General features: G+C 43.2%; 1 protein-coding gene across 3 annotated transcripts in view; it reads left to right on the top strand.

Annotated features, from left to right (window-relative positions):
- The window catches only part of SRCAP (Snf2 related CREBBP activator protein), a 114,150-nt gene that overhangs the window by 44,332 nt on the left and 43,254 nt on the right, over window positions 1–26,564 (top strand). For all 3 annotated transcript variants that reach the window (XM_068244127.1, XM_068244126.1, XM_068244125.1), the window contains exons 6-16: window positions 3,227–3,446; window positions 3,873–4,075; window positions 4,785–4,884; window positions 5,079–5,168; window positions 6,086–6,193; window positions 9,579–9,766; window positions 12,709–12,886; window positions 13,061–13,197; window positions 14,416–14,585; window positions 14,658–14,850; window positions 14,943–15,079. In XM_068244127.1, coding sequence (XP_068100228.1) covers window positions 3,227–3,446; window positions 3,873–4,075; window positions 4,785–4,884; window positions 5,079–5,168; window positions 6,086–6,193; window positions 9,579–9,766; window positions 12,709–12,886; window positions 13,061–13,197; window positions 14,416–14,585; window positions 14,658–14,850; window positions 14,943–15,079 — 1,724 coding nt within the window. The remainder of the gene's footprint in view (window positions 1–3,226; window positions 3,447–3,872; window positions 4,076–4,784; window positions 4,885–5,078; window positions 5,169–6,085; window positions 6,194–9,578; window positions 9,767–12,708; window positions 12,887–13,060; window positions 13,198–14,415; window positions 14,586–14,657; window positions 14,851–14,942; window positions 15,080–26,564) is intronic.

Below are 26,564 nucleotides of genomic sequence, written 5' to 3'. Positions count from 1 at the left end.
CTTTCTGTGGATGAAGGATCTGTATTCCAGGATGTAAAGGCACCTACAGTGAATATAAAATGTATACACACCCGTTAAAATGCCTGGTGCTTGTGATGTGGTGAAAAAAAGACTAATTGCAAAACCTTACCCTCATTCGTTGGCTGTATAAGGGCCCATTCACACTTAAAAGCGCAAAACGCCGGCGATTTTTGCTGGCGTTTTGCGGGAGTGATTTTTCCGCAATTTCACGTGGAAAAATCAGCGGACAGTGCAGCGATTTCTCCGCAATCACGTTTAGCTCTTCTATAGCACTGAAACGCGATCGCGGGGAAATCGCCTGAAAAAGATGCAGGCTACGTGTTTGCGTTTCGCGGTTTTGGGCGATTTGTGGCGATTACTGCAAATCGCCCAAGTAAGAACGGGCCCATAGGGTTTTATTACACCAGCGCTTTCAAAAGCGCTAGTGTTTGAGCGTTTTGCCGAAATCGCCGGCAAACCGCTCAAGTGTGCATAGCATTAACCACTTCACCCCCTAGGGGTTTTTACCCTAACGGACAAGAGCAATTTTCACCTGACCGTGCTCCTCCTTTTTTTTTTTTTTTTTAACAAGGTTTTTTTGGGCTTTGGATATGGAAGGAATTAAGGGATTAACTTTAATATTTAATTATAAGTGTATGTATAAGTGTGCATGTGTAATTTTACTTTCGTTTACGATTCACAAGGAAGTGTTCAATTTTTTTTTTTCACATTTTACTAGCCTCTGACAACTTCCTGTTTTATGAATGGACGTGGCCCCTGATCGGGGTTACGTCCATTCATTCCAGGCATTGAAGAGCGCTCGCTTCTATTCCCCAATCATGGATTGCGGTGTCCTGACGGTTAACGGCATCGGGGGAGGCCCGCACGCGTGCACAACAGTGGCGGGTGGGAGCCACGCATTAAAACGTCCTAAAGCTGTTAACAGGCTCAAACAGGACATTTTAATGTGTCCACTTGTCTGGAAGTGGTTAAACTTGCATTTTATTGAAGCATCTTTTAATTTAATTTACTTGGGCTCCTAGGAGGACATGCCTCACAATACATAACCTCAGTCATCCACATGCTAGATCTGGCCTCACTATTTTGAGGGTTCCAGAATTCAGTTTGGTTTCATTTTAAATAAAGCATGCAGATGTATCATTTGTAGTTCCATATGTAGTTGTACATGCTGGTCACTTTCATGTGCCATTGCTATGTGGCTTAAAGCTGATCGGAGATGAAAAACTAGCTATAACAAGTAACTTATCTATATATCTTTATCTAAAGTTTAGATAGTTTACACAGCAAATCTAGGCAGTTTATGATTATTTATTCCTGTGATACAATGAGGGCAGCCATGTTCTGTTTGTCACAGGCTGAGGGCTGGAAATGCTATCAGCTTGCCTGTGTGTAGAGCGGCTGGATAGTGTAATGGTTAAGGGCTCTGCCTCTGACACAGGCGACCTGGGTTCGAACCTCTGCCTGTTCAGCAAGCCAGCACCTATTCAGTAGGAGACCTAATGCTGCTACTGCCTATAGAGCGCGTCCTAGTGGCTGCAGCTCCGGCGCTTTGAGTCCGCCAGGAGAAAAGCGTGATGTAAATGTTCTGTGTCTTGTCTTGTCTGTGTGTAATTCACTCCCCTCTCCTCCTCCGTCCTCCCCACTGCCTCTCAAATTTCTCGCTATTATCCTCCTCCTTCTGCCCAAACTGAGCTCCCATAAGCCCTTGCTACAGTGCCAAGGCACTCTAAAAAGCTGTGGGTGAGGCTCGTTTAGTTTATAGGGAATTAGAGTATTAAAACAAAACAAAAAAAGTATTTGGCATGAGGAATGCCCTAATATTATTATTATTTTAGTATTTATATAGCGACGACATATTACGCAGCGCTGTACAGTGTATATATTTATATATATTGTCTTGTCACTAACTGTCCCTCAAAGGAGCTCACAATCTAATCCCTACCATTGCCATATGTCTATATTATGTAGTGTAAGTACTGTAGTCTAGGGCCAATTTTTAGGGGGAGCCAATTAACTTATCTGTATGTTTTTGGAATGTGGGAGGAAACCAGAGTGCCCGGAGGAAACCCACGCAGACACGGAGAGAACATACAAACTCTTTGCAAATAGTGCCCTGGCTGGGATTCGAACCAGGGACCCAGTGCTACAAGGCGAGAGAGCTAACCACTACGCCACCGTGCTGCCCATTGCCCTATAAACTATATGAAAGGAACACAGTTATGCAATGAGTAAAAGTTTCTCAGATCCACTTTAACCGATCCTAGACCAGTTTCTAGACCATCATCTGTGTATGACCTCAAGCAGCAAGATGAGCTGCCTCCAAACACTGGCTTCACTGGCTACTAAGGTAATCTGAGTAAAGTTCAATTTTGGCTCTCATAATTGCCATTCCCATCATCAAAAGTAAATACACCTGTTCCAATTTTTGTATTTTTTCCTAACTGACTTCTTTGCTTTTCATTTGACTTGTGCAAGTTATAGGTCACATTTAAGAGAAAAGTTTTCAAATTTAAAGAAAATCTGTAATGAAAAAACCTCCCCTGGGGAGTCCTCATCTCGGGTGGGGGAAGCCTCCGGATCCTATTGAGGCTTCCCCCATCCTCCTCGGTTCCACGGCGGCGGCGAAAATCCTCCCGGAGCGGCGGCGATGTAAATATGTACCTCTCGGGCTCCAGCGCAGGCGCAGTATCCGCTCTTCCCGCGGAGATAGGCGGAAATAGCCGATCTCCGTCGGGCCGCTCTACTGCGCAGGCGCAAGTCGCCTGCACAGTAGAGCGGACCCGACGGAGAGCGGCTATTTTCGCCTATCTCCGTCAGAAGAGCCACAACAGCGCCCCCGCTGGTGCCTGGAAAGGTAAATATTGAACAGGCTGTCGGATTTGCTGCCTGTGCGTTCCTGGTGCTGCAGCGAGACCGCCGTGGGACACAGGAGGACAGGGGAAGCCTCGATAGGGTCCAGAGGCTTCCCCCTACTGAGGTGAGGAACCCCCCCCCAGGGGAACTTTTTTTCAGTACAGGTTTTCTTTAAGGTCTTGTTTTTTTATATCACAAAAACCTGGCGTTTTTAACAGGGACATTAACACTTTCTACATCCACTGCATATCCTGCAGTTTCACTATAGTATCTGTCTTGGGGTACTAAGTAGGCATTTTCTGTAGAGTTGTGTATTTTTTGGTTCTGGTCTTAGCGTCTGTCTGCTTTACAGGTAGTCCAATTTAAGCAGCAGTCCCGTCTGGAGGCGAAGAGGAAGAAGGCACTGGACCTGCAGTTGGACTTTATAGTTGGCCAAACTGAAAAGTATTCGGACCTCCTTAGCCAGAGTCTAAACGAGACCATTCCTGTAAACAAGACCGGCTCGTCCTGCGTTGGCTCTTCGCAAGGAGGGTCGTTAAGGACCAGTCCAGCCCCCTCTTTGTGTCAGAAAGGTGAGACTGGAACAATTTCGATGGTGCATGATGCTTGCGCCTGTAGCAGAATTGCACTTTAAAACAGGTCCCTGCCTGAATATGTAGGCTTGGATTTGGTAGCTGGTGCTATAGAATGTCTTGTCTGCTAAGAGAAGTGTTGAATTGTGAGACATTGTGCTAAGCAGAGAAGAACACCCCGTGATTGCTCTCCTGTGACTGACTGGTGCACCCTGACTCTCCTGGGACTGGCTGACCAGGGCACTTCAATCCTCCTGGGACTGACCAGTGTACCCTGACTCTTCTGTTACTAGGTGGCTGATGCACCCTGACTCTCCTGTGACTGGCCGTTGCGCACTGACTTCTCTGACTGGCTAGTTATTGTACGGCACTTCTGTATGGTTTCTCTGCCCCCTCTGTATGTCTGAAGCTGTGATTGCTCTGCAGATGGAGAGTTTCTCCCTCAAGAGGATGAGGCTGAGGAGGAAGACGATGAGGAGACTATAGAGATTGAGGAACGCCAGGACGGGAATGATGCTGAATCGCATAGATTGGAACTGGAGCTCCTGAGAAGAGAGAGTGAAGTTCCCCTTGATGAGCTAATCCAGAGCTTGCCTCCCGAAATTCTGCTAGATGAGGCTGATATGGAGGTACATGTGACCCCTCTCTGGAGGCTGGGGCACTAATGTAGTCACAGTATGGTGACAATGTGTCCCTAGTGACATGAGGGTATGGACTTAGCTCCTCTCTGGAGGTTGGGGTAATCTCAGGCCACAGTATATTGGCTTTGTGACATGGGGGACCCACAGGTGGTTAATCTCTGGAGGTTAGGTTAATGTGGCTGAAGTGTGATGAGAAGGTGCAGATTGGGTGCAGACATGGCTTTTCTCTAGAGGTAAAAAGGTGACTAGTGCGTTGAGAGATCTTAGTATGGTGACTGCACCATACTAAGCACACTCTGAAATTATTATTATTTATTTATATAGCTCTGAAATATTCCGCAGCGCTGTACTGAGTGTATTGTCTGTCACTTAACTGTCCCTCAAAGGGGCTCACAATCTAGTCCCTACCATAGTCATATGTCTATGTATGTATTGTGTTGTGTATCGTAGTCTAGGGCCACTTTAGGGGGAAGCCAATTAACTTATCTGTATGTTTTGGGATGTGGGAGGAAACCGGAGTGCCTGAGGAAACCCAAGCAGATACGGGAAGAACATACAAACTCCTTGCAGATATTGACCTTGCTGGGATTCAAACTGGGGACCCAACACTGCAAAGCAAGAGCGCTAATCACTACGCCATCGTGCTGCTCTAAATACTTTTAAATACTTTTTTTTTTTTTTTTTTTTTTCAATAAAGGATCCCACTTCTGAGGACCAAGACGATGATGATGAAGATGAGTCCTCCTCTGGGGAAGAGGTAGCAGAAGATGATGAGTTCACTGCCAATGAGGCGGAAGGTTGGTGTTGGTGTATGTGTAGGTCTTTAATGTAGACAGTACTATGATGCGCTTTGTAATGTCCAATCACTAGAGGATAGCAGGGGAATGACATTGGTGGCAATCTAACAGGAAGTGGCAGGTGCGGCAGTGTCGTGTTTCAAGAGAAATGTACTCAGGATTGCAAGTCTTACACTTGTGTTTTTGTGTTGTAGCGGAAGATGAAGAGGAAACTATAGAAGCGGAAGAGGCTCTGGATAACCAGCAGGACCACTCTGCAGAGCTCTGTGAATTGGCTCAGGAAGGTGAGCAGATGTCTGTATAGCTAGGGATGGGCAATGAGATGGTTTATCCAGGGTTATGCAAATTTAACAAGTTTTAAAGGAAATGTCAGGCGATAAACCCTCCCCAGGGATGTACTGCGCAGGCGTTGTATGACTACAGTGCACTGTACACTCCTACAGTGCACTCTATACAAAGTGGACTTGATTGACAGCGGCGCAGGTGCAATAGAGGACGACCTCTGCACCGGTGGGGACCCAGGCCAGCGGCTGAGAGCAGAGCTGCGGCAAGGGGCATGTCGGCTGCAAGGAGCTGTAGTAAGGCCCAGGTAAGTAGACCGGGGAGGGAGGGTTTTTTTTGCCTGACATTTCCTTTACAAAATGGACCAATTTAATTCTGCCAAGATGGAATTCGATTGGTCCATTTTCATAATCCTGCATCAATGAATTGTTTGCTTCTCATTGACTTATTGGTAGCAGTAAAGATAACGGTTCTTTCGTCACATTGATTGTATGAGCCAGTAGATAGTTACATAGTTAGTTTGGCTGAAGAAAAAGACCTCCATTCATCAAGTCCAACCAGGAGAGGAATAAAAATAAAATTGATTTCTGTCCTGCGCTCCCACATCCCAGTTGGTCCCCCTAAAATGCTGAAATCTGTCCTCTATCAAAAGAACAGTTTCTCAGGCTGTGTTATCACGTGTTTTCTTGGTGTAAGTATGGTTGTTATGATTGGTCATCTTCTGGCGAGTGTGCAATGGCTCCTCTGATTGGCCTCCTCTTTGAGGAAGGAACAGGTCACTCAACACTGAGGCCTCCCGCTAATAGATTATCAGCAGTAATGGAAGAAAGTACTCATGTAGCATCAGCAGTGTTCTTTAGACCCTCCCATCACTCTGTAGGCTTGTATGTACTATTTCTGGATACATTTCTGTCTCTAGGGGAATTGTCCATAGAGGATCTGTTGAAGAAATACTCACTGGTGAGAATGGATCACGAGGAAGCAGCAGAAGAGGAGAGAAGCCGCGTATCTGAGCTGGAGACATCTGGTGAGTAATTCCTGTTCTTTTCCACCATAGTATGTTTAGTACCACCAGATCCTAATCCCTGGTGACCTAAGTAGTGGTGTTGTGGAGTACTGACTGATGATAGAGAATTGGTGGTTGTAGACAATTATGTGCACATGGCTTACTGTATTTTGTGATGGAATTGGTGGTCATGTGGTCTCCTATGTTGTCAGATGTTGTTGGGTTACATTGGTGTGTGTGAAGTCTAAGCAGTGTCTCACCTGTACATATCGGGATAAAAGTGCTCTACAAATGTTTTGTTGTCTTTGCTGGATTGTACAGGGGTGGGCGACTATACTGCAATTGTGCTCCCAAGAACAACCTTTAAATTCTGTGTAGACTGCAGGGTATCTATATTATTGGATATTGAATGTAGTTCTGCCCTCCCAGTGATGGTCAGCCTAGGCTGATTAGCTATGTAAAATTCTCTTCCCCAGAGCATTCTGGGAGACCAGGTATTGCTTGTACTGGGCTTTGGATCTTTCAGTAAATGAACTTTCCGCAGAGATCATCTGACATGACTAAAAATGTAAATCGAGATAATGAACCCTTTTACAATGGGTAAACACTAGCTGAATAATATAAGTACAGGTATTTCCCGGTTAACGAACGAGATAGGGACTATAGGTTCGTTCTTAACCTGAATCTTTTTTTAAGTCGGAACGTTGTGCCATCTCTGTCTCCTGTACCTCCTCTGTGCCTCCAGTGTCCCCCTCTATGTCACCTCGGCCCTTTGTACCTGTTTATACACGTTTAAAAGCCATTTTTTCTTTGATTTTTGATTTTCTCAAAAACTACAAGTCCAATTTGAAAAAAGTTTTTTGACTTGTTCCTATGGAAACTGAGAATCCATGCTGTTCGTATCGGCGGGTCGTTCGTAAGTCGGGGGCTACCTGTATTGTTAAAAAAAGAAAAAAGAAAATGTATTCATTATAATGTATGTATTTGGCTGGGGTTGGCTCCGCCCACTTTTTCTATCCCTAACGCACAATTACTCAATGACCAAGTTTGTGAGCTTTGCGATCTTTGGTATTAATAATTTGCACTGAAATGAAAAAAAATCTGATTGGCTGTTTGTGGCTCCTCCCCGTTTTCTGAATTTGAACCCCAGTCACCCAATGACCAACTGTGCCAGGTTTAAGGCCTGTGCCATTAACCGTGCAAGAATGGCAGCAATTAAAAATCCCCCTTGAAAAGCAATAGGCGAATTTTGATTTGGCTTTTGTAGGCTCCACCCACTTTTCTGAATATTAATCTCAGTCACCCAGGGATCAATTGTGCACAGCTTTAGAACCCTGGCATTAACCCTGTAAGAATAGTTGCAGTTTACATTTTCCCAGTGACATTTGTATTTGTCTCCACCCACTTTTTGGTTATGGGGATGAAAAGTATCCTATATGTTGTTCCAGGTAATGTACTATGTGTGTGCCAAATTTCATTTAAATCCGTTCAGCCGTTGTTACGTGATTGAGTAACAAACTTCCAAACTTTCATATTTATAATATTAGTAAGATAACCACATGCTCTGTCCTTCTGTTAATCTCCCCCCCCCCCCCCCCCAAATAAAAAACAGTCCCAATCTATCATGAGGTGAGACCTCCTCCTTGGTAGCCAGATATTAGCTATGTCTTTATGCTGGGTACACATGATACAACTTCCTGTCTGATCGACAGGATGGAAGAGATTTCCGATCTGCTCCCGATCGATAACTCGATTTTGTGACGTAATGATAAAAACATTTATCCCATTATCGATCGGGAGTAGTTTGGACATGTGCACATGACAAAACTTCCAATCAGATTTCCTTTTATTCAGGTGGGAAATTGCATCATGTTTACCCAGCATTAGATGTCAGACACTGTGGCCATTTCCCCAGGTGTGAGCAATTTGGTGATAACTCAGCTAGATAACAAGCAGATGCAACAGTTTTGCCCAGCCGCAGTGGGATTTTTCTATGGTTATCGCTATTTCTCCAGTCTCAATGGATCATTCAGTGTCCAGGTTCAGGGAGGACTTGGCTGATTTACAGTACACAGATTCCAGGAAGTCTATTTAGGTAGCCTAGTCCGAGTCCTAGTGGCTGCAGCCAGTAGAAAAGAGCAATATAAATGTTCTGTCCTTTGTCTTGTGTATATTAAGGTATATCTAAATTATAATTTCATAGATGTAGGTATGAATGTTGTTTCCATGTGACGTTCTTTTTTTGGTGGTTTTTTGATGACCGCTTTGTGGATGAAGTGTAAGCAGTGACATGATGATGGTCATGTAATTACTGCAGCGTGGATAGAAGTCTAAAGCCCATTCTACATGATACGATTCTAATTACGATCTGATTAAATCCGACATGTCCGATCAGGATACGATTCAATTCGCCATTGCAAAACAATGGCAAATCTAATTGAATCTAATCCTGATCGGGCATGTCGGATTTAATCAGATCATAAATAGAATCGTAATCGAATCGCACAAACAATCGTATTGTGTAGATGGGGCTTTAGCAGTAAGAGAGTTCGTGGTTAGTATGTGATCAGGGTAGAATTGATGGAATCTAAATGGGGAGTTGGCCTATGACCAAAACTGGGTGAGTGTAATGTGAGTGGTGAGATATGGTAGGGGGTTATTTGAAAATGGTAGTGTGGGTCTTTTCTGATCAGTGTTATGGGGGTGTATATGTGATTAGGGAAGTGTCGTGAGAGTAAATCTATATGGTCATGTGATCAGCAACCGTCGGTAGAGCTGAAATTGTGTTGGTAATCATATGATGAGGGTAATGTTTTGTAGTCTGAGCCTTTGGTTGATGTTGATGGTTACGTGATCAAACTGGTGTACATGTGTATCTACTTCTGACATGTTGATGGTCATGTGATCGGTGTCCTGTGAGTCTGATGAGCTGCTGGCAATCACGTGATCAGGGTAGTGTCTTTGGAGTCTGAGTTGGAAAATGGTGTTGTGATCAAGTTTGAGTATTGAGATACTAAAGGTGCTTGCCAGTTAACAGTAGTGTGATTGTATGGTGAGATGGTGGTTATATTGTAAAAATAGATTGGGTGATTTCTAAGCAGTGAGATGGTGTTTAGTTGTTATGTTATCAGTGTGGAACAGTGAGATGGTGGCATTCATGGAAAGGTATAGGATTCATTTAACCTACTTGATGGTTTTTAACCATGTGATCAGTGGAATGTGTTATTAATCTGAGATTTTAACTGGTAATGATGGTCATTTGATCAGGGTAATGGGTTTGCAATCTGAACTGTGAGAGGATGGTAGTGTGATCCAGGGTAGAGTGAGTGTTGAGGTGGAATAAAAAATGTTTGCCACCAGTATGGATCTGGAGCAGCTGTATTTATAACCTAATCTCTCCGCACAGAAACCTCAGAGTGCGACTCCTCTGACTGTGAGTCTGATGGAGTGGAGTTTCTGGTCAAGCAGGAGGAAGAAGAACCTGGACCTATCATTTTACCACCAGAGCATCCAGAACCCAAAAAGGAAATTACTGACATTGCAGCCACAGCAGAATCGCTGCAACCAAAAGGCTACACATTGGCCACGACACAGGTACATTCCTGTGATTTATTCCTCCCCTATTTGCCGTTGTAACATGCCCTTTTAATCTTGTGTGTAGCCTAGCCTATTACTCTTCCTTAAAGAGTAACTGTCAGGCTGCAAAAGCTAATTTAAACCTCTATTCTCCTGTGTTAAACAGTTTAGAAGGAAGCCAAAAAGGCAATACTGAAGTTAAAAATTTCGATGTGTGCTGAACAGCAAGGCTATTAGACCCAAGATCTTAAGAGGCCAAGAGGCCGCATACCATAATGCAAAGCATTCTGGGGCTGCTACTTCCCACCTTGGGTCCTCTCCTCTGTTGCTGGTGAGAAGTTACAGGCTCATGTTACAACAGCGTGTAACGCAGTCCAGCTCACAGCACTGAAAAATCTCCAGGCAGAGTATACTGCATGAGTCCGCTATTGTTCCTAGCCACATGGCTAATTAATATTCACTGCACAATAGTGTTGTCTTTTTTCTGAGTCGAATCATCAGGAAGCAGGGAGGACATGACGACACATTTGGCTTCATATGAGACAGACAAACATGGAACCTGCCATGAGCTGTCAGGAGCATCATTCTCTGCAAATACTATATAAAAATTCTTTGAAATCCAAACGTGGACTGTGAAATGCATATGTAATGTAAGTACAGCCAATCTTAAGCTACTGATATGTGTTTTTTTTCTCTAAGACCTTATACCTAACAGCTCCTCTTTAAAGAACACCCATGCTAACCTTGAAATAAAACACATATATAAGTAGATAAATACTACTTCTACTTACATAACATGTATTTTGCTATCCACGTAATGGTTCCTGTGAATTTTATAAAGGAAAAGCAGAAAATCCTATTCTAGGCAGTGGCCATCTTGCCAAGCTAATGCTGACATCATATCCTCCCTGACTCTTGTTTTCCCCCCTCCCTTCTCTTGCTCATTGTGTATTCATTAGCTGCCCTCCTCCCAGAGTCTTCAGACACTCCCACTGAGGCGTATACTAACAACTGCACTGAGTCACTTTATCCTTGCTTATAAACACAAGTAATCAGAGGCTGTTTCTGATAAGGAGCTAGGCAGGGAAATGGAAGAGGAGGAATATATTATAGATAAAAAGAACTCCCAGCATTCAACTCTTTGGCACTGTTTGGCACTAGGGCCAGTGCTCCTGAAGTATGTGATAACTACAAACCATAACAGCAGAAAAAGTTTTTCAAGTTTTGAATGCAGGATTAGCATCTTTATCACTTAATACACTCAGACCAGTTGCTGTTGAAATTAGATTTTTATGGTGATAATACCACTTTAAAGTGGATCCGAGATGAACTTTTACTCATTGCATAATTGTGTCCCTTTCCTATAGTTTATAGGGCATTCCTCAAGCCAAATACTTTTTTGTTTTTGTTTTAATAGTTTAATTCCCTATAAACTAAAAAAGCCATGCCCTAAGAGTGCCAAGGCACTTTCAGACAATAGCAAGGGCTTACAGGAGTTCAGTTTAGGCAGGAGGAGGGGGAGGTGTTACTAGCCATTGATTTCAAAGGCAGAGGGGAAGAGGGAGGAGGAGAGGGGACTGAATTTACACACAAGAAATCTGATACCATCTCCAGCTCTTAGCCTGTGACAATATGACAAAAAGAACATGGCTGCCCCCATTGTATCACAGGAATAAATAATCATACACTTTTTAAACTTTTGCAGCTATATTTGCTGTGTAAACTATCTAAACTTTAGATAAGATATATAGACAAGTTACTTGTTATAGTTAGTGTTTCATCTCGGATCCGCTTTAACCTCCTTAGCAGTAACCTCGTGCTGGACACGGGGTAAGCCGCAGCGGAGGATTCCTCAGGCCCTGCTGGGCCGATTTGCATAATTTTCAAATACGCAGCTAGCACTTTGCTAGCTGCGTGTTTGTTGCGATCGCCGATGCGCTGCTACCCACCGCGATACAGGGCCAAACCCCCCCCGCCCGCATACCCCTTGCGCAGCCTGGCCAATCGCCGCCAGGCTGCGCTATGGGGTGGATCGGGATTCCCTGTGACGTCACAACGTCGATGACGTCCCTCCGTTCGTCGCCATGTCGACAGGGGGAGCCCTCAAGGAAATCCCGTTCAGAATGGGAATTTCTTATGGGCCGGCGGCGATCGGTTAGTACGAGGGGACGCCGCAGGGAGGGGGGAAGCATGTAGCTAGCGCTAGGCTAGCTACATGATAAAAAAAAAAGTGAAAAAAACTCCCGCGGCCGGCCGCGCAGCCGCACTTATCATACCGCCAGGGAGGTTAAAGGAAACCAGAGCTGGATTAAATTAAAAAGTTTTATACATACCTTGGGCTTCCTTCAGCCCCATGTGCACGGATCGCGCCCACGCCACAGTCCTCTGTCTTCTCCCTCTTTGGTACTAGATCCCATAACTTCAGACAGTCGCTGCCAGTCTGCGCAATAGAAGTGCACCCTCTACGTATATGTCCGGCGGCAGCTGGAGAGATATGCAAAGAACGTACTTCTCTTACATCAGACTGGCAGCGACTGGCTGAGGTTACGGGATCCAGTACCGAAGAGGGAGAAGACTGAGGACTGTGGCGTGGGAGCGATCCGTGCACATAAGGCTGGAGGGAGCCCAAGGTATGTATAAAACTTTTAATTTAATCCAGCTCTGGTACACTTTAATGCCAGTCCATCCAGAAGTGGTGTCTCCCATCTCCCCCTCCATGTGACCAGCTTGTCACTCCTCCCTCCAGCTCTAGTCCAGCAGGAAGTGGTGTGGTCCCCGTCATCTCCTCCCTGTGACCAGTCTGTCACTCCTCCTGCAGTTCTAGTCCTTTTAAGAAGTGTTTCCAGTCTTCTCTTCCAGGTGACCAGCCTTGTCACCCCTTTTCCACCTCTTATACAGTATTGTTTACTCCTGTTTGCCTTACTCATGACTGCGTTTCTGATCTGTATTTTATACACCAGGTGAAGACAGCTGTTCCTTTCTTGCTGCGAGGAGACCTTCGAGAATACCAGCACATCGGCTTGGAGTGGTTGGTGACCATGTATGAGAAGAAGCTGAATGGTATTCTGGCTGATGAAATGGGTTTAGGAAAAACCATCCAGACTATTTCGCTGTTGGCGCACTTGGCCTGTGAGAGAGGTATGGGCATAGAATGGACTCCCATACTGTAATATGAACGATTTGGGGTTTTCCAGCATCCAATCACATGCAACCACTTTCAGAAAAGGCTCCCTCAGAAGGGCTCGATGCTCGTGATTGCTTGCTTTATGTCAGTGCAACATTTTTTTAAACTGTCCCATTTTCTGCTTCCAGGAAACTGGGGTCCTCACTTAATCATCGTCCCAACAAGTGTCATTTTAAATTGGGAGATGGAGTTGAAGCGCTGGTGTCCAAGCTTTAAGATTCTTACCTACTATGGCTCTCAAAAAGAACGCAAGCTGAAGAGGCAGGTGAGGACATGGTGCCCTTTAATGTTTATCTGAAACATGTAGGGCTCTTAAAATATGCTTTTCCTACGTCTCTCACTGCAGCAGTACAACTGCTAAGATGGATGATACTGTGTTCCACCCCCTTCAAGTGATAGGCACTATGGGAAGGTACCCCTTTACATACTGTGTAATGGGGTCACACTGCCTTCAGCAGTTTTGGACACTTGCTGAAAATTCAATTGATGCTGTTGTGCGAAAGGGACTTAGGTTTTTCTCCTTTCAGTATGTTTTGATTTTGGGCAATAGATGCATTTAAAAGAAACTTGAAGCAAGAAATTCAGGGGTTGTCATAATATGTTTTTAGTACCAATTTCTTGGCGTTAGCAGTGTCTGAATCACAAATGGAGCAAGTATGCTGGCAGTGAGTTTACTGGATCTGCAGACTAGTTTTAGTGCAAATGTAGCTGTGACCATTATGTCTGACCTCTGGCATCTGTCACAACTGCTGAACTTCTGTTTCGAGCATACATAGGCACTCAGATCACTTCCCGTATCCAGATATGGCTGTCTGTCTGAGGTCATCTGTCCCTACCTTAGGCTTTTCCCTGTAGTCATCTGTCCCTGGCTTAGGCTCCTCCTTGTGGTCATATGTCCCTGCCCTAGGCTTCTCCCTGTTGTCATATGTCCATGCCCTATGCTTTTTCCATGTGGTCATATGTCCCTGCCTTAGGCTCCTCCCTGAGGTCATCTGTCCCTGACTTGGGCTTTTCCCTGTGGTCATATGTCCCGGTTTTTAGGCTCCTCCCTGTGGTCATATGTCCCAGTTTTAGGCTACTAGCTGTGGTCCTATGTCCCGGGCCTTAGGCTTCTACCTGTGGTCCTATGTCCCTTCTCCAGGCTCCTTTTCCATGGGAATATGCCCCTAGCACAGGCCTCTCCCTGTGGCCCTGTGAGGGTGGTACTTGTGTCTCTGACTCTATTTGAAGGCCTTTACCCCCGGTATTCATGAATTCACTTTTGAGAATTATGTTTCAGGAGGGGTTAGTATGCTTAGACTTCTGTGGTAGCCAGCATGCCATGCAATGCACACAGAACAGCTGATTTTAGACTAGTATCTCTTGAGACCTCTTGCCCTTTTATTTCTGCATATTATCTCAGCACAATCCTGTCAGCTGAATTGTTTGCGATGGTGAACACTATCCCCTTTCCTCATCTGGTTTCCACCCGCCTCTCCTGCAGGGCTGGACCAAAGCCAACGCTTTCCATGTGTGCATCACTTCCTACAAGCTAGTGCTGCAAGACCACCAGGCATTTCGCAGGAAGAACTGGCGGTACCTCATCCTGGATGAGGCCCAGAACATCAAAAATTTCAAGTCTCAGCGTTGGCAGAGTTTGCTGAATTTTAACAGGTGAGTGATGAGCTGTAAATAGGAGTGTTGTCTCCATAGCAACCAGCTTGCTAAGACTTCCATTCTCCCCAGTCAGAGGCGACTGCTGCTCACCGGGACGCCCCTACAGAACTCCCTGATGGAGCTGTGGTCTCTCATGCATTTCCTGATGCCCCACGTGTTCCAGTCTCACAGAGAGTTCAAAGAATGGTTCTCTAACCCCTTGACCGGCATGATAGAGGGGAGCCAGGAATACAACGAGGGCCTCATACGCAGGCTGCACAAGGTGAGGGCTCAGAAACACTCATTGGGGGGACAGGCAGCACAGCTCACATGTAGCAGGGGAACACTCACTCCCATAACCTTCCCATCATGCAGGTGTTGCGCCCATTCTTACTGCGCAGAATAAAACTGGATGTTGAGAAACAGATGCCCAAGAAGTATGAACACGTCATCTATTGCAGGCTATCCAAACGTCAGCGCTTTCTGTACGACGACTTCATGTCCCAAGCAGCGTGAGTACCACCCACTACTTTACTATTGACCTATGGTGGAGGTTGCCATTGCCTATCTTCTCCCAAGTTGCTGCTTGTTGTGCTGGTACAACTACACCCAGAACTGAACTATGCACATTCTGAGATCCATTATGACTATTAGTATACATGGTAACTTTTAAAGGTGAAAGTTGCTCATGCAGCTGTGCTCCTTACCATGCAGGTTCAAGATTCTAAAGTGGTCACTACGAAACTATGTCCCGAACGATATATATATATATATATAATACTTTCTTTGTCAATTTTTATTGGCCAATGAACAATGGGAATAACAATCAGCAAGTATTTCCAATAGGTTGCAAAGAAACAAGTCATGGAAGTAGAATGATCAGGAGATACTTATTGCTGCAACATGGTTATAAGAAACACTATAATAAGTAGATATTATAATTGTCAAAGGATAAAGAGAAAGAAACCTAGTAGAAACTAGGACAAACAATGTCCTCTAGTACAAACGTGTTGGGTAAAACTAACTTGAACATGGAGTAGTCATGGAGTTTGGCATGGCCTAAGAAATACTTCTGTATCATGGTTTGATATTAAATTGTTCCATAGCAGGGAAAGAGGTCTCAAGCTTGAAGATTATCAAGGGTGTGCTAATGAGGGGATATGCTATATCCAGGGGGAAAGTACTGGGGGGAAGAAGAGGGGATGGGAGGGATAAAATCTCTACTTTTATTTGTTTAGGGGCTCATTGAGTTATAATGGGAATATAAGGAATTTTGTTACTTTAATCTCCAGAGATTAGTTTGTCCCAGTCAAAAGACCATTGATCTTCCCAGAGGTTTTGGTTGTTCCTAGACCTGATCAAATATTCCATTTTGAGGTTGTAGTCTACCAGATAGGTTAGTTGGAGGATAGAGGGAATCTCGGGAGAATTCCAGTTTGATAAGAGTAGGTGTTTAGAGGCGCATATCAAATGGGTTATTACTAGTTTTTGTTAAGGGTACTGATCTAAGCCTATTAGAAATAGTGCTAAGAGGGGCGATGGAAGAATTTGCTTTTTTATTATTGCTGATACTAGTTAAAAGGTCTGGGACCAAAGGGTTTTGATATTTGTACATTCCCAGAGAATGTGTAGAAGTGTGCCTGTAGTTAGGCAGTTTCTCCAGTAGTTTTGAGAATGATGATTTGACATTTTAGCTGGGATTTGGGGAGTGAGATACCATTTATATTGAATTTTTTTGGTAGTTCAAACATGAGGCACACTTGGAGTATTTTGATATGTTGAACAATGCTCTTTCCACCTCTGATGAGGGGAGTGGTAATTGAAGGTCATATTCCCAGTTTTTGATGAATTTGAGTATTGGAGAGGGAAGAGCATTATTAAATTGTCCATACCATAGGGATATGCCCACTTTGTAGATGGTTTTAGGTATCGATAGGAAATCCTGTGCGAATTTAGGTATGACCATTGAGGATAGGGAATAGGAGGTGAAGAAGTGTTAAATTTGTAGGTAGGAGAAGAGGTCTTTATTGGTTAGTTTGTATTTCCATTTTAAGAAGTTGAAGGGGACTATTAATCATTGTCCTCTAGGTGTGAAATTCCGCACTTAATACAGTTATTATTCTTTTAGATTAGGAATAATTAGTTTTAAAGCAAATAATGATAACTTTATTTTAACCTTGTTTTGATATTGAGGGTAGGTTGATATGATGAAATTGTCTGGTGGTATTATTATTATTCTTTTTAAATCTCTTACATTAGGTGCATTTCAAATCACTGGAACTTAGAAAAGCACTCTAATGGTGGCCATACATGGTACAATAAAAACGTTCGATTATCCCGTTTATTCGATCTAAATGATCGAATGAAAGTTGAAAATATTTTTTTCGATCAAGAAATTCAAACAATTATCCTGTTTTTTCGAAAAAAAATCAGATCGGACATGCTGGAAAAATCTTTATATTCGATCTAACGGAATAATCAAACTAAATTATTTAATCGAGAAAAAAAAAGTTGTACCATGTATGGGCACCCTTAGTGTCAACTAGGCCCAAGGTTAGTTCACACAGAAAATTGTTAGTGGTTTTTGGAGTTTATTTTTTTTTTTTTTTTTTTTTTTTATGAATGTGCATTTTTGCAATTCATTCAAGCTGAACCACTCCCAAAAATGCTACATTTGCATTTTATTTATTTTTTTGTATTAAGACTTTATTGAAAACTTATACTGTACAGAATGATGGACAGACTCCTGGTGTACATATAAATGATCATAAATTCATATAACTATTTTTACAATGCACGACCATAAATCGACATTAGCTGTAGATTCACAACACCCACCCCACCCCCACAAAACTGAAATCCAATCACTATCGATTAAGACTATGTGTGGGCTCTATAGCCTACTGACATCCCAATCGACTTCCAGCCATGCCCATTTTAAACTGCATACATCTGTAGTAGCTCAGCAAAAAAGAAACAAACACGTAGGGTGGCACTAAATGCACTGAAAGGCAGCCCCAAGGGGGTAGCAGGGGTCGTAGGCCGTGCCTCCGGAACAAACCAGGTTCAATTGTAGCAAAGAGAGCAAACAGAGATCCGGGCACCAGCCAGCACATATGATGCATAAACTCCTTTATTCCTTCCCCAAGATTCCTGACAGAAAATTGCAAGGCCTAACAGCCGTTTCACAGATAAATCTGCTTCTTCAGAGGCCTCTGAAGAAGCAGATTTATCTGTGAAACGGCTGTTAGGCCTTGCAATTTTCTGTCAGGAATCTTGGGGAAGGAATAAAGGAGTTTATGCATCATATGTGCTGTTTGCTCTCTTTGATACATCTGTAGTAGGCTGACTATCTAGAAGACTGCAGCTGCAACAATAAAAGAAAAGGAAAAAAAAGAGAGAAGGAAAGGTTAGAAAATTACAAGATAGTACAAGAAGAATAGAGTCGTGGGTTGACCTCAAACAACCAGCCCTCACGAGACCCAAAACAGACTTCCCATGGGCGCTCCCAGACCCTACCCACAGCTATAACAAGTGGTAACTCTCCAAACCTTGTCAAACACTTTTTTTCTTTTCTTCTTTTTTTTTTTTTTTTTTTTTTTTAAGATTCTTTATTTTTAAAAAGGTTTTTCAAAGTACAACAAAGTGGAGAAACAGACAAGTAGGAAGTAATACAATATAAATCAATCTATGTCTTAATATTATGAATATTGTGCAGTGGTTGACTAACAGTGTCAACCTATTGGATCAAATGACACAGTATGAATATATATATAGATATCAACTACATTATAAGGAGGGACTTTGAGAGAGACATCCCATACCATATTGAAACAATATATAAAACATTCTGGTGTGAAGACTATGCACGTCTGCCCCCATGTGCAATGTTTATAGATTTCATCAGCTATTAATAAGGTGTAGTTTAAGCCAAGGGGGGAACTCCACGGCCCATAGCGATCATCCACCTGGAGGCTCCCCCAAAAGCTCACTCTTAAGGCCTATACACACGTCGGATTTCCGCCGGGCGGATCGCTCAAACTCACCCTTATCAAGCGAACGACAGTCTGTGTACACGCCCGATTTAGCGGGCGAACGTCGGGACGTTCAAACGACCCGTCGTTCGCGGAAATCCAACGTGTGTATGGGCCTTTAGAAAAAAATGAACCAGAGATCTATTGATAGTGTTAACACTCATGTGGAAAATCTTAATCCTAAGGTGCGTACACACGTGCGACTATAGTCGTTTGAAACGATCGTTACCCGATTGTTTCAAACGACGATCGTTTAAAAAAAAAGCAACCAACGACCATTAAGTCTAACGACGGACGAGCTAGATCGTTAAAAACGAGCGATCTAGCTTGGCGGATTTTTTCCGACGATCGTTTGCAAAAGTAGTACATCGTTGTAAACGGTCGTTCGTACTAGGCTTGACATGCGCATTTCGCTATTTCTCCATGGAACTTTTCATTTTTATGCGCAAGCGCAATAGTTGCTTTACGTGATGTAACTTTCGTTCTAACGATCAGATCGTTACACACCTTTAAAAGCTAACTTTACTTAGGTCGTTATTTCGTCAATTAAAAGTTTGTTCGTTGTTCGCATGTGTGTACGTAGCATTAGAGGTGATATCAGGTAAGCTCTTAAATTACAAGAGGAGAAAGTAAAGATTTAGAAAAAGAAAACAGTAAGAGAGAAAAGTGTAAGGAAGAATGTAAACTAGGGAAGAGAGATAGATGGAATAAAGGAAACAGAAAAGGTTCACCGGTGGTGCCCAGGGAGCCAGGATCCAGGCTAGTATGGGAAGGTCCCTAGGGGGCAGTCCCTTGGCATCTGATGATGATCATCGTCAGAGGGGAAAGTCCTTCATATTAGCGTTTATGAACCCATCAGGTTTTTGAAGGCATCAGATACCTCGTATTCAGACCACGGGACCCAAGTGCGGCTATATTGTTCATTTCTGTTGTGTAGGGGTAAGGTTAGGCTTTCCATTTGGTCTATAGTCTGTACAGGGACGTATCTAGGGGGGGGGGGGGGGCAGTATCTTGCCCCAGGCGTAGTTTGTTGAATTCTTAAAAAGGCGGCAAAATTTCAATGGGGAATGGCAGTTTAGGCGCCAAACCCTGATCTTTAAGTGCCAAAACTGGATGGGGAATGGCAGTTTAGGCGCCAAAACCTGACCTTTAGGCGCCAAAACTGGATGGGGAATGGCAGTTTAGGCGCCAAAACCTGACCTTTAGGCGCCAAAACTGGATGGGGAATGGCAGTTTAGGTGCCAAAACCTGACCTTTAGGCGCCAAAACCTGACCTTGCCCCAGGCAGTGGCAAGCTATCATAATCCTTGCTGCATTGATCATATGTTTTGATAGGGATTTCTTATATCTACCTATGCTTCTAGGTGTGTTGTGTAGAAGATAGTATGCAGGGTCATCCGAGGAGTCTACTCCCGTAACATGGGCTATTATTGACTTAACTGAAGTCCAGAATGGGGCCAAATCCGGACAGCTCCAGAAGATGTAATAGAGTTCCTCTCTGTTGGGAACACCGCCAACATAGAGGGCCAGAGTTGGGGAATATCCTGTGGAGCTTAACCGGAGTGAGGTACCACTGGGTTAACATTTTATAACCTGATTCCTGTATGCGAGCCGAGGTTGAGAATTTTTGTACAAATAGGAGGATCTTCTGCCATTGATTGTTAGAAAAAGCCTTACCCAGATCTGTCTCCCGTCTGGTTCGCATGGAGGAGGAGAGGTCCGGATCAGATATGAGGAGGGAATATATTTGAGAGAGACCCTTTTGTAAGGTAGCCCTCACCATTGCATAGTTTTTTGAAGAAAGTGGTGTCTCTCTAGAGGTTATTTTTAGAACCTTTGGTTAATAAGAAGTGATGGAACTGGAGGAGGGCCCATGGGTCAAGAGATGAGACCCAGTTTTGATTGGATAGAGGCAAGTCTAACCACCTATTATTTTCTATCAGATTATGAGCGCGGAGGGGTCGAAGACCTCTCCAGTTCCTAAAAGATCTTGAGTGAACACCTGGAGGAAACTCGGGGTTGTCAAGTATCTGGATCATTGGTGATGGTGCCAGGGAAACTAGCTGATTATATTTATGGAACAATTTGATGGTATTATCAACTATAGGATATGTTAGTTTAAAAGTGGAGGGATGTCTATTAGACCATGTTAGGGGTGTTAGAGATGGATAGGTAAGGTCACATTCCATCTGGACCCATCTCTTGAGGTGAGCATGGCGGTGCCAATCCACCACTCTTACAAGGACAGCAGCCACGTGGTATAATTGGAAATTGGGTACCGCAAGGCCACCTTGTTGCTTAGGCAAGGTGGTAAGGGCATATTTCAGGCGGGGAGGAGGGCCCTCCATATGAAACGCTGAAGACCCATTCTGAGCTCTTTGAAGTATGAGTTAGGGACTGAGATCAGAAGAGTCTGGAAGACATAGAGGGACCTGGGATGTATGTTCATTTTGACTATATTGATGTGCCCAAACCAGGAAAATTTTGCTACATCCCATCTCAGAAGGTCTGCTCTAATGGTGGATAATAGCGGGAAATTTAATTTAAAAATGTCTGAGAGGTTATTCGGGATCTTGGTGCCTAGATATGTTAGAACTCTGGGGGCCCACTTGAATGGAAAATTTGTTGTAATGGACAATTGTACGGATGGATCTAAATCCACGCTAAGTGCTTCTGCTTTATCATAATTTATTTTGAGATTTGCCAATCTACCATAAATCGAAAATTCCTTCATAAGGTTAGGGATCGAAATATGGGGTCCAGTGAGATAGAACAGCAGGTCATCTGCTGTTAGGACACCTATGTTTACCTGGGTACTTCTGCGCAGTATAGGTGACTAAGCATAAGAATGCATTCTTCTGTGAACTAAGACCCCGGCTTTTAACTTAGCTGTAGGGATAACAGTGGTGCCTGGATGAGTAAATCTGTGAATGCATTTGTTTGAATATTTGCATGCGAGAGTGCGAAGGGTTAATAGATTTTTGCTGTTTTCTAGCCACACCCCCTTCAGCACCTCCCTTTCCTTAACTTATTTAATGTCCTAACTAGATGTGATGTGCCTGGATATATGTATTTTATTCTTGTTACTGACCCCTGTGGCTAGGGTCTAATCCAGTGCACTCCCTCCTCCCCTGTATGTGTTTGTCAGCATGCACACAGCTTATGCTGGTGTATGTGCATGGTGCACATTGATACATTACGTTTTTTTGCTGTTTTCTAGCCACACCCCCTTCAGCACCTCCCTTTCCTTAACTTATTTAATGTCCTAACTAGATGTGATGTGCCTGGATATATGTATTTTGTGATTTAGATCTGGGGACATGGAGGAACATTTAGGGCATCCATGCAAATCTGCCATGGTTCCTGAATGACGATAAGGGCCTTTAATTGGAATGTATGCTCTATGTATAATTTTGAATTGCATCTCTCTCCAGTCAACACTGACAATACTAGTACGAGTAAGATTCCAGGCCACACACATAGATTCCTGTGCATCACTCACAGGAACCTGGGCTAGATCGGCCCATTTATGGATATGTTCTGTAAATCCACGTCTTCTTGCCACTTGTCTATCTCTAATAAATGTATAAATCCAGTAAAGTGATTGTTTACTGTTTAGACTTGCTAGCATATTTTCAAAACCTTGAACCGTCAACAGAGGCCTTCCTTTACCCACTATTGATTCATAATAACTTTCAAGTTGCTTATAGTGAAAAGCGTGTTTTTTCAAGAACGGGAATTGCCGAGTGGATTCAGCAAAGCTGCGCAAGAAACCTGCAGGCATCAGAAAGGAGGACAGACATGTAATACCCCTTTTTGCCCATAGTTGAAAAGCTTTATGTAAATTACCTGGTACAAAATCAGGGTTTCCACAGAGGGGAGCACAGGGAGATAAGTGGCCCACTAAGCCAAATAATTTTCTAACTTCCCTCCAAGAAAGTATAGTGTCTCGTATAACCAAATTTTTTTTAATACAATCAGGTAGCTGGGAAAGTCTGGAATGGAGAATTCCTTGTAAGGAATACGGTGCAATCATTTCAGTTTCTAATGCCATATTAGAATAAAAAGAGGTGCCCCCCAGCCAATCCCTTACATGTCTAAATAATGAAGCTAAATTATATCCCCTGATATCCGGAAAGTTGAAGCCCAATGTTTCCACTGACTTCTTTAATTTGGATAAAGCAATTCTGGGTTTCCCTCCAACCCACAGAAATCTCACAAAGGCTGATTCCAGAGTTTTGATATCCCTATGACGCATTAAAAGAGGTATAGTTTGGAGGGGATACAACAGGCGAGCAAAATCGATCATGTTAATTAAGTAGATTCTACCACTCAAGGACAATGGTAAAGTTTCCCACTTAATTAGTTCGTTCTTAATTTTGTCAATTAAAGGAGTGTAATTAAGCTGATACAATTTACCTGGGTCTCTTGGGATTTTTATACCTAAATAGATGATGTACTCGTTGGCTATTTTAATCCCCATTTGAGTTATCCATATTTTATACTGATCAAGTGCTTTTTTATTTAAAAAGAGGATTTCGCTCTTGTGGTAATTAATACTTATCCCTGAACTGAAACTGAGAAAGATCCAAAGAATTTAATGTGTCATAATTGCAGCCAAATCTTTTCTAGGGTTGGAGAGAAACAATAGAATATCATCCGCAAACAGGGCGGATTTTACAGAGTAGGAGCCCACTTTTATTCCATCAAATATATTTAAAGATTGTAAGGCGCGAGACAGGGGTTCCAAAGCTAGATTAAATAACAGAGGTGATAGTGGGCACCCCTGTCTCGTGCCTCGTCTTAAAGATATACTCGGGCCTAGTCCCTCCGTCAAAGACACCTTAGCCTCAGGAGAATCGTACATTGCTTCAATGTAAGACACAAAGTGACCCTTGAATCCAAAACTCGACAACACCCTGCGTAACCATGTCCACTCCACGCTATCAAAGGCCTTCTCGGCATCAAGCGCCAAGAAGGCCTCCGATCCAGCACTGGCCCCCGACAACCTGCAATGCTCCAGCACAGATAATGCTGTTCGCACATTAGTAACCGCACTTCGCCCCTGTACAAACCCCACTTGATTTTCCAAAATTAAACCAGGGAGAATTTCCGCCAATCTACTTGACATTATTTTAGAAATGAATTTTTAATGTCCTGATTCAAGAGCGAGGTCGGCCTATAAGAGGCAGTATCTTGTATGTCTACCTGGTTTTGGGATTAGTTTGATGTATGCTAAATTTGCTGTGGGGGGGAATGATTGTGTTCTGAGGATTTTATTATACATTTTGGCAAGACAAGTCGAGAGCTGGGGTTTCAGTAATCGATAAAACTCTGAAGTTAGCCCATCTGGGCCAGGGGCCTTACGTAAAACTGAAAATTTGATTACTCGTTCTACTTCAGCTTGAGTGACATCAGAATTTAAGATCTCCAAATCTTCCTCACTAATTTATGGAAGTTTAATTTTGTCCAAGTAGGCCTCCATATCTTCAACCCGTCCATCCCGTGATTCATATAGCTTCCCATAAAAGGAAGTAAATATATCCAACACTTCCTCATGGCCCATTCTTAGCTTTCCTTGTGAATCTTTCAGCGAGTGAATGTGAGTAGGAGACCACCCAGACTTAGTCAAATTTGCAAGAAGCCTGCCTGATTTATTAGACAATTTAAAGAATTTGGCAGCTCTATGCGATCTAAAAGTTTTGTCATATCTTTCAAGCCATAGGTCACTTTCCCTTTTTGCATGAATCCAGTGCTGTGTATTTACCTCTAGAGGACACTGTATGTAAGTCAGATAAGCTGTTCTTGCTTTATTACATTTTTGAGTATAGTTTTCTAAGGCCTTTTTTTGTAAGATTTAACATAACCAGTAATCCGACCCCTCAATACAGCCTTTGCAGTTTCCCAATAAAGAATAGGATCTTGGTGTGCCCGATTGTCCTCCAAGTACTCCCACCACCAATTTGTCAGAGCTGATGCAAATTGTTCATCATCATAGAGATAATTAGGGAATATCCAGCCTTCCCATGAACGTTTTACAGTTCCTAAGTGGAGAAGAGCTTGTACTGGGGCGTGGTCAGAAATGACCATTGCTTTAATTTCAGATGCACTAACCTTCGTTATAAGATTTGGGGAGACCAACACTAGATCTATCCTAGAGTGTGAGGAATGAACTCCAGAAAAATGTGTAAAGTCCCTTTCTAAAGGATGTAAATGGCGCCAAATGTCTACTAGTCCCGTTTCATCTAAAAACCTTTCAAGTTGTCTATCCTTTTGTTTCACAGTCACATCCACTCGCGAATATAGCATTCTCCTATCCTCCCCAACTGAGGGGACAGCATTACAATCCCCGGCTACAATAATTTTAGAATGCATGGGGGTCAGTTGTATTTTGCTCGATAAAGTTCTATAAAAGGACTCATTATTAGTATTTGGGGCATAGATTCCCCATATGATAAACAGTTGTTCCTCTATCAAGATTTCTACCTTCAACCATCGCCCCTCAACCTGATCAACTTCACATGAAATTATCTTGTCAGAATTTTTTTTACTAAGCAATAGTATAACACCAGCTCTCCTTCCATTAGAGGGGGAGCCTACTGCTTTGCCTACCCAGAATTTTGACATCCATTTGATCTCATCTTTCCGGAGATGCGTTTCTTGTAAGATCGCACAGTCAATCTTCATTTTATGTAAATGTCTTAGTACTTGCGTACGTTTTTGTGGCGTACGGAGACCTCGTACGTTCCATGTAGTTAACTTAAAGGTACTAAGGGGAATGGTTGAAAGTAGTTGTGAAATACAGTATGTAATTGCTACCCTTCAATGCCTGGGGACATCCCAGCTGTGTCCACCCGGCAGTTGCCAGTATATCCGGAATATAATGCATGAATCCGATACATCTGAGAGAGCTTGTGCACTTAGTATGATACTTCATATAAAAAGTGGCAGAGACACCGAAACCCCAACTATAAACTACCCCAACCCACCCATTCTTAACCCTGGTGCTACAGGTGATAGAGCAGCTAAACCAGAAACCTAGGTCCCGCTCAACCAGCTACAGCAAAGTATTAGTTCCAGAATGGAACACCTCAGTAAAGGTATTTGCATCATTTTCTGACTTCCTTTTTTCCTGGCAAGAACCAGTAAACAAATTAGCAGAAATAATAAAAATAGAAGGCATAACCACTTAACGAAGTGGCAAACCAGGACTTGAACTGTAGGAGATTCCCCCCCCCCCCCCCCCCTACATAGGTAAGCAAGTCCTCTGCCGCCATTCTGTCCATTATGAGATTCAAAGAGTTTTTTGGCAAGACTCTTATCAATAAAAAAAGAACAAAAATACAAAAGCAAAAAGCTGAACAGATGTTTATCTCAGAAAAACGATAACATTTTCACTCCCTGTAGTTAGATTTCTGATAGCAGTGAACGTTTACTAAAGCATCTCCCCTATGCAGTGTTCATAGATCAGAAAGAACACGTAAAATGGTAGTGTACTGATCCGGTTCTTAGCAATTATCGGTCATCCCAGTCTGTGGACTTTTGGCTGTTTTGCTGCACAGAAGGTTCTGGGGAATGACCTGTCTCTTGATCTGGGGTTTCTTAAGAGGCTTGAGCTTGAAGTAGAGGAGGGTCAGTGTTCACTATTGATTGACATGCTTCTCCGCTTCTGATACAGAGATGAATGATGAGGCATTACCATCTGCGTCATAAACAAGCAGGGTAGCTGGGTAGATCAATGCAAAGCGAATCTTGTTCTTGACTAGCTGCTGGCAGACTGGATTAAATGCTTTTCGCGCCTTGTTCACTTCTGCTGAATAGTCTGCAAATATAAAAAAATTTCGGCCTTGATATTCCAGTTTCCGTTGATTTCTATAGGCTCTCATCAAAGCAGCTTTTTCAGAGTAATCCAAATAGCGTGCAATTACAGGCCTAGGTAGTTTCCGATCGTTGCGAAGTGGCC

This window comes from Hyperolius riggenbachi, chromosome 7, assembly GCF_040937935.1.
Source record: "Hyperolius riggenbachi isolate aHypRig1 chromosome 7, aHypRig1.pri, whole genome shotgun sequence".
Lineage (NCBI taxonomy): Eukaryota > Metazoa > Chordata > Amphibia > Anura > Hyperoliidae > Hyperolius > Hyperolius riggenbachi.
Note: the sequence above shows the minus strand (reverse complement) of the source record. Positions and strands in the feature narration are given on the sequence as shown.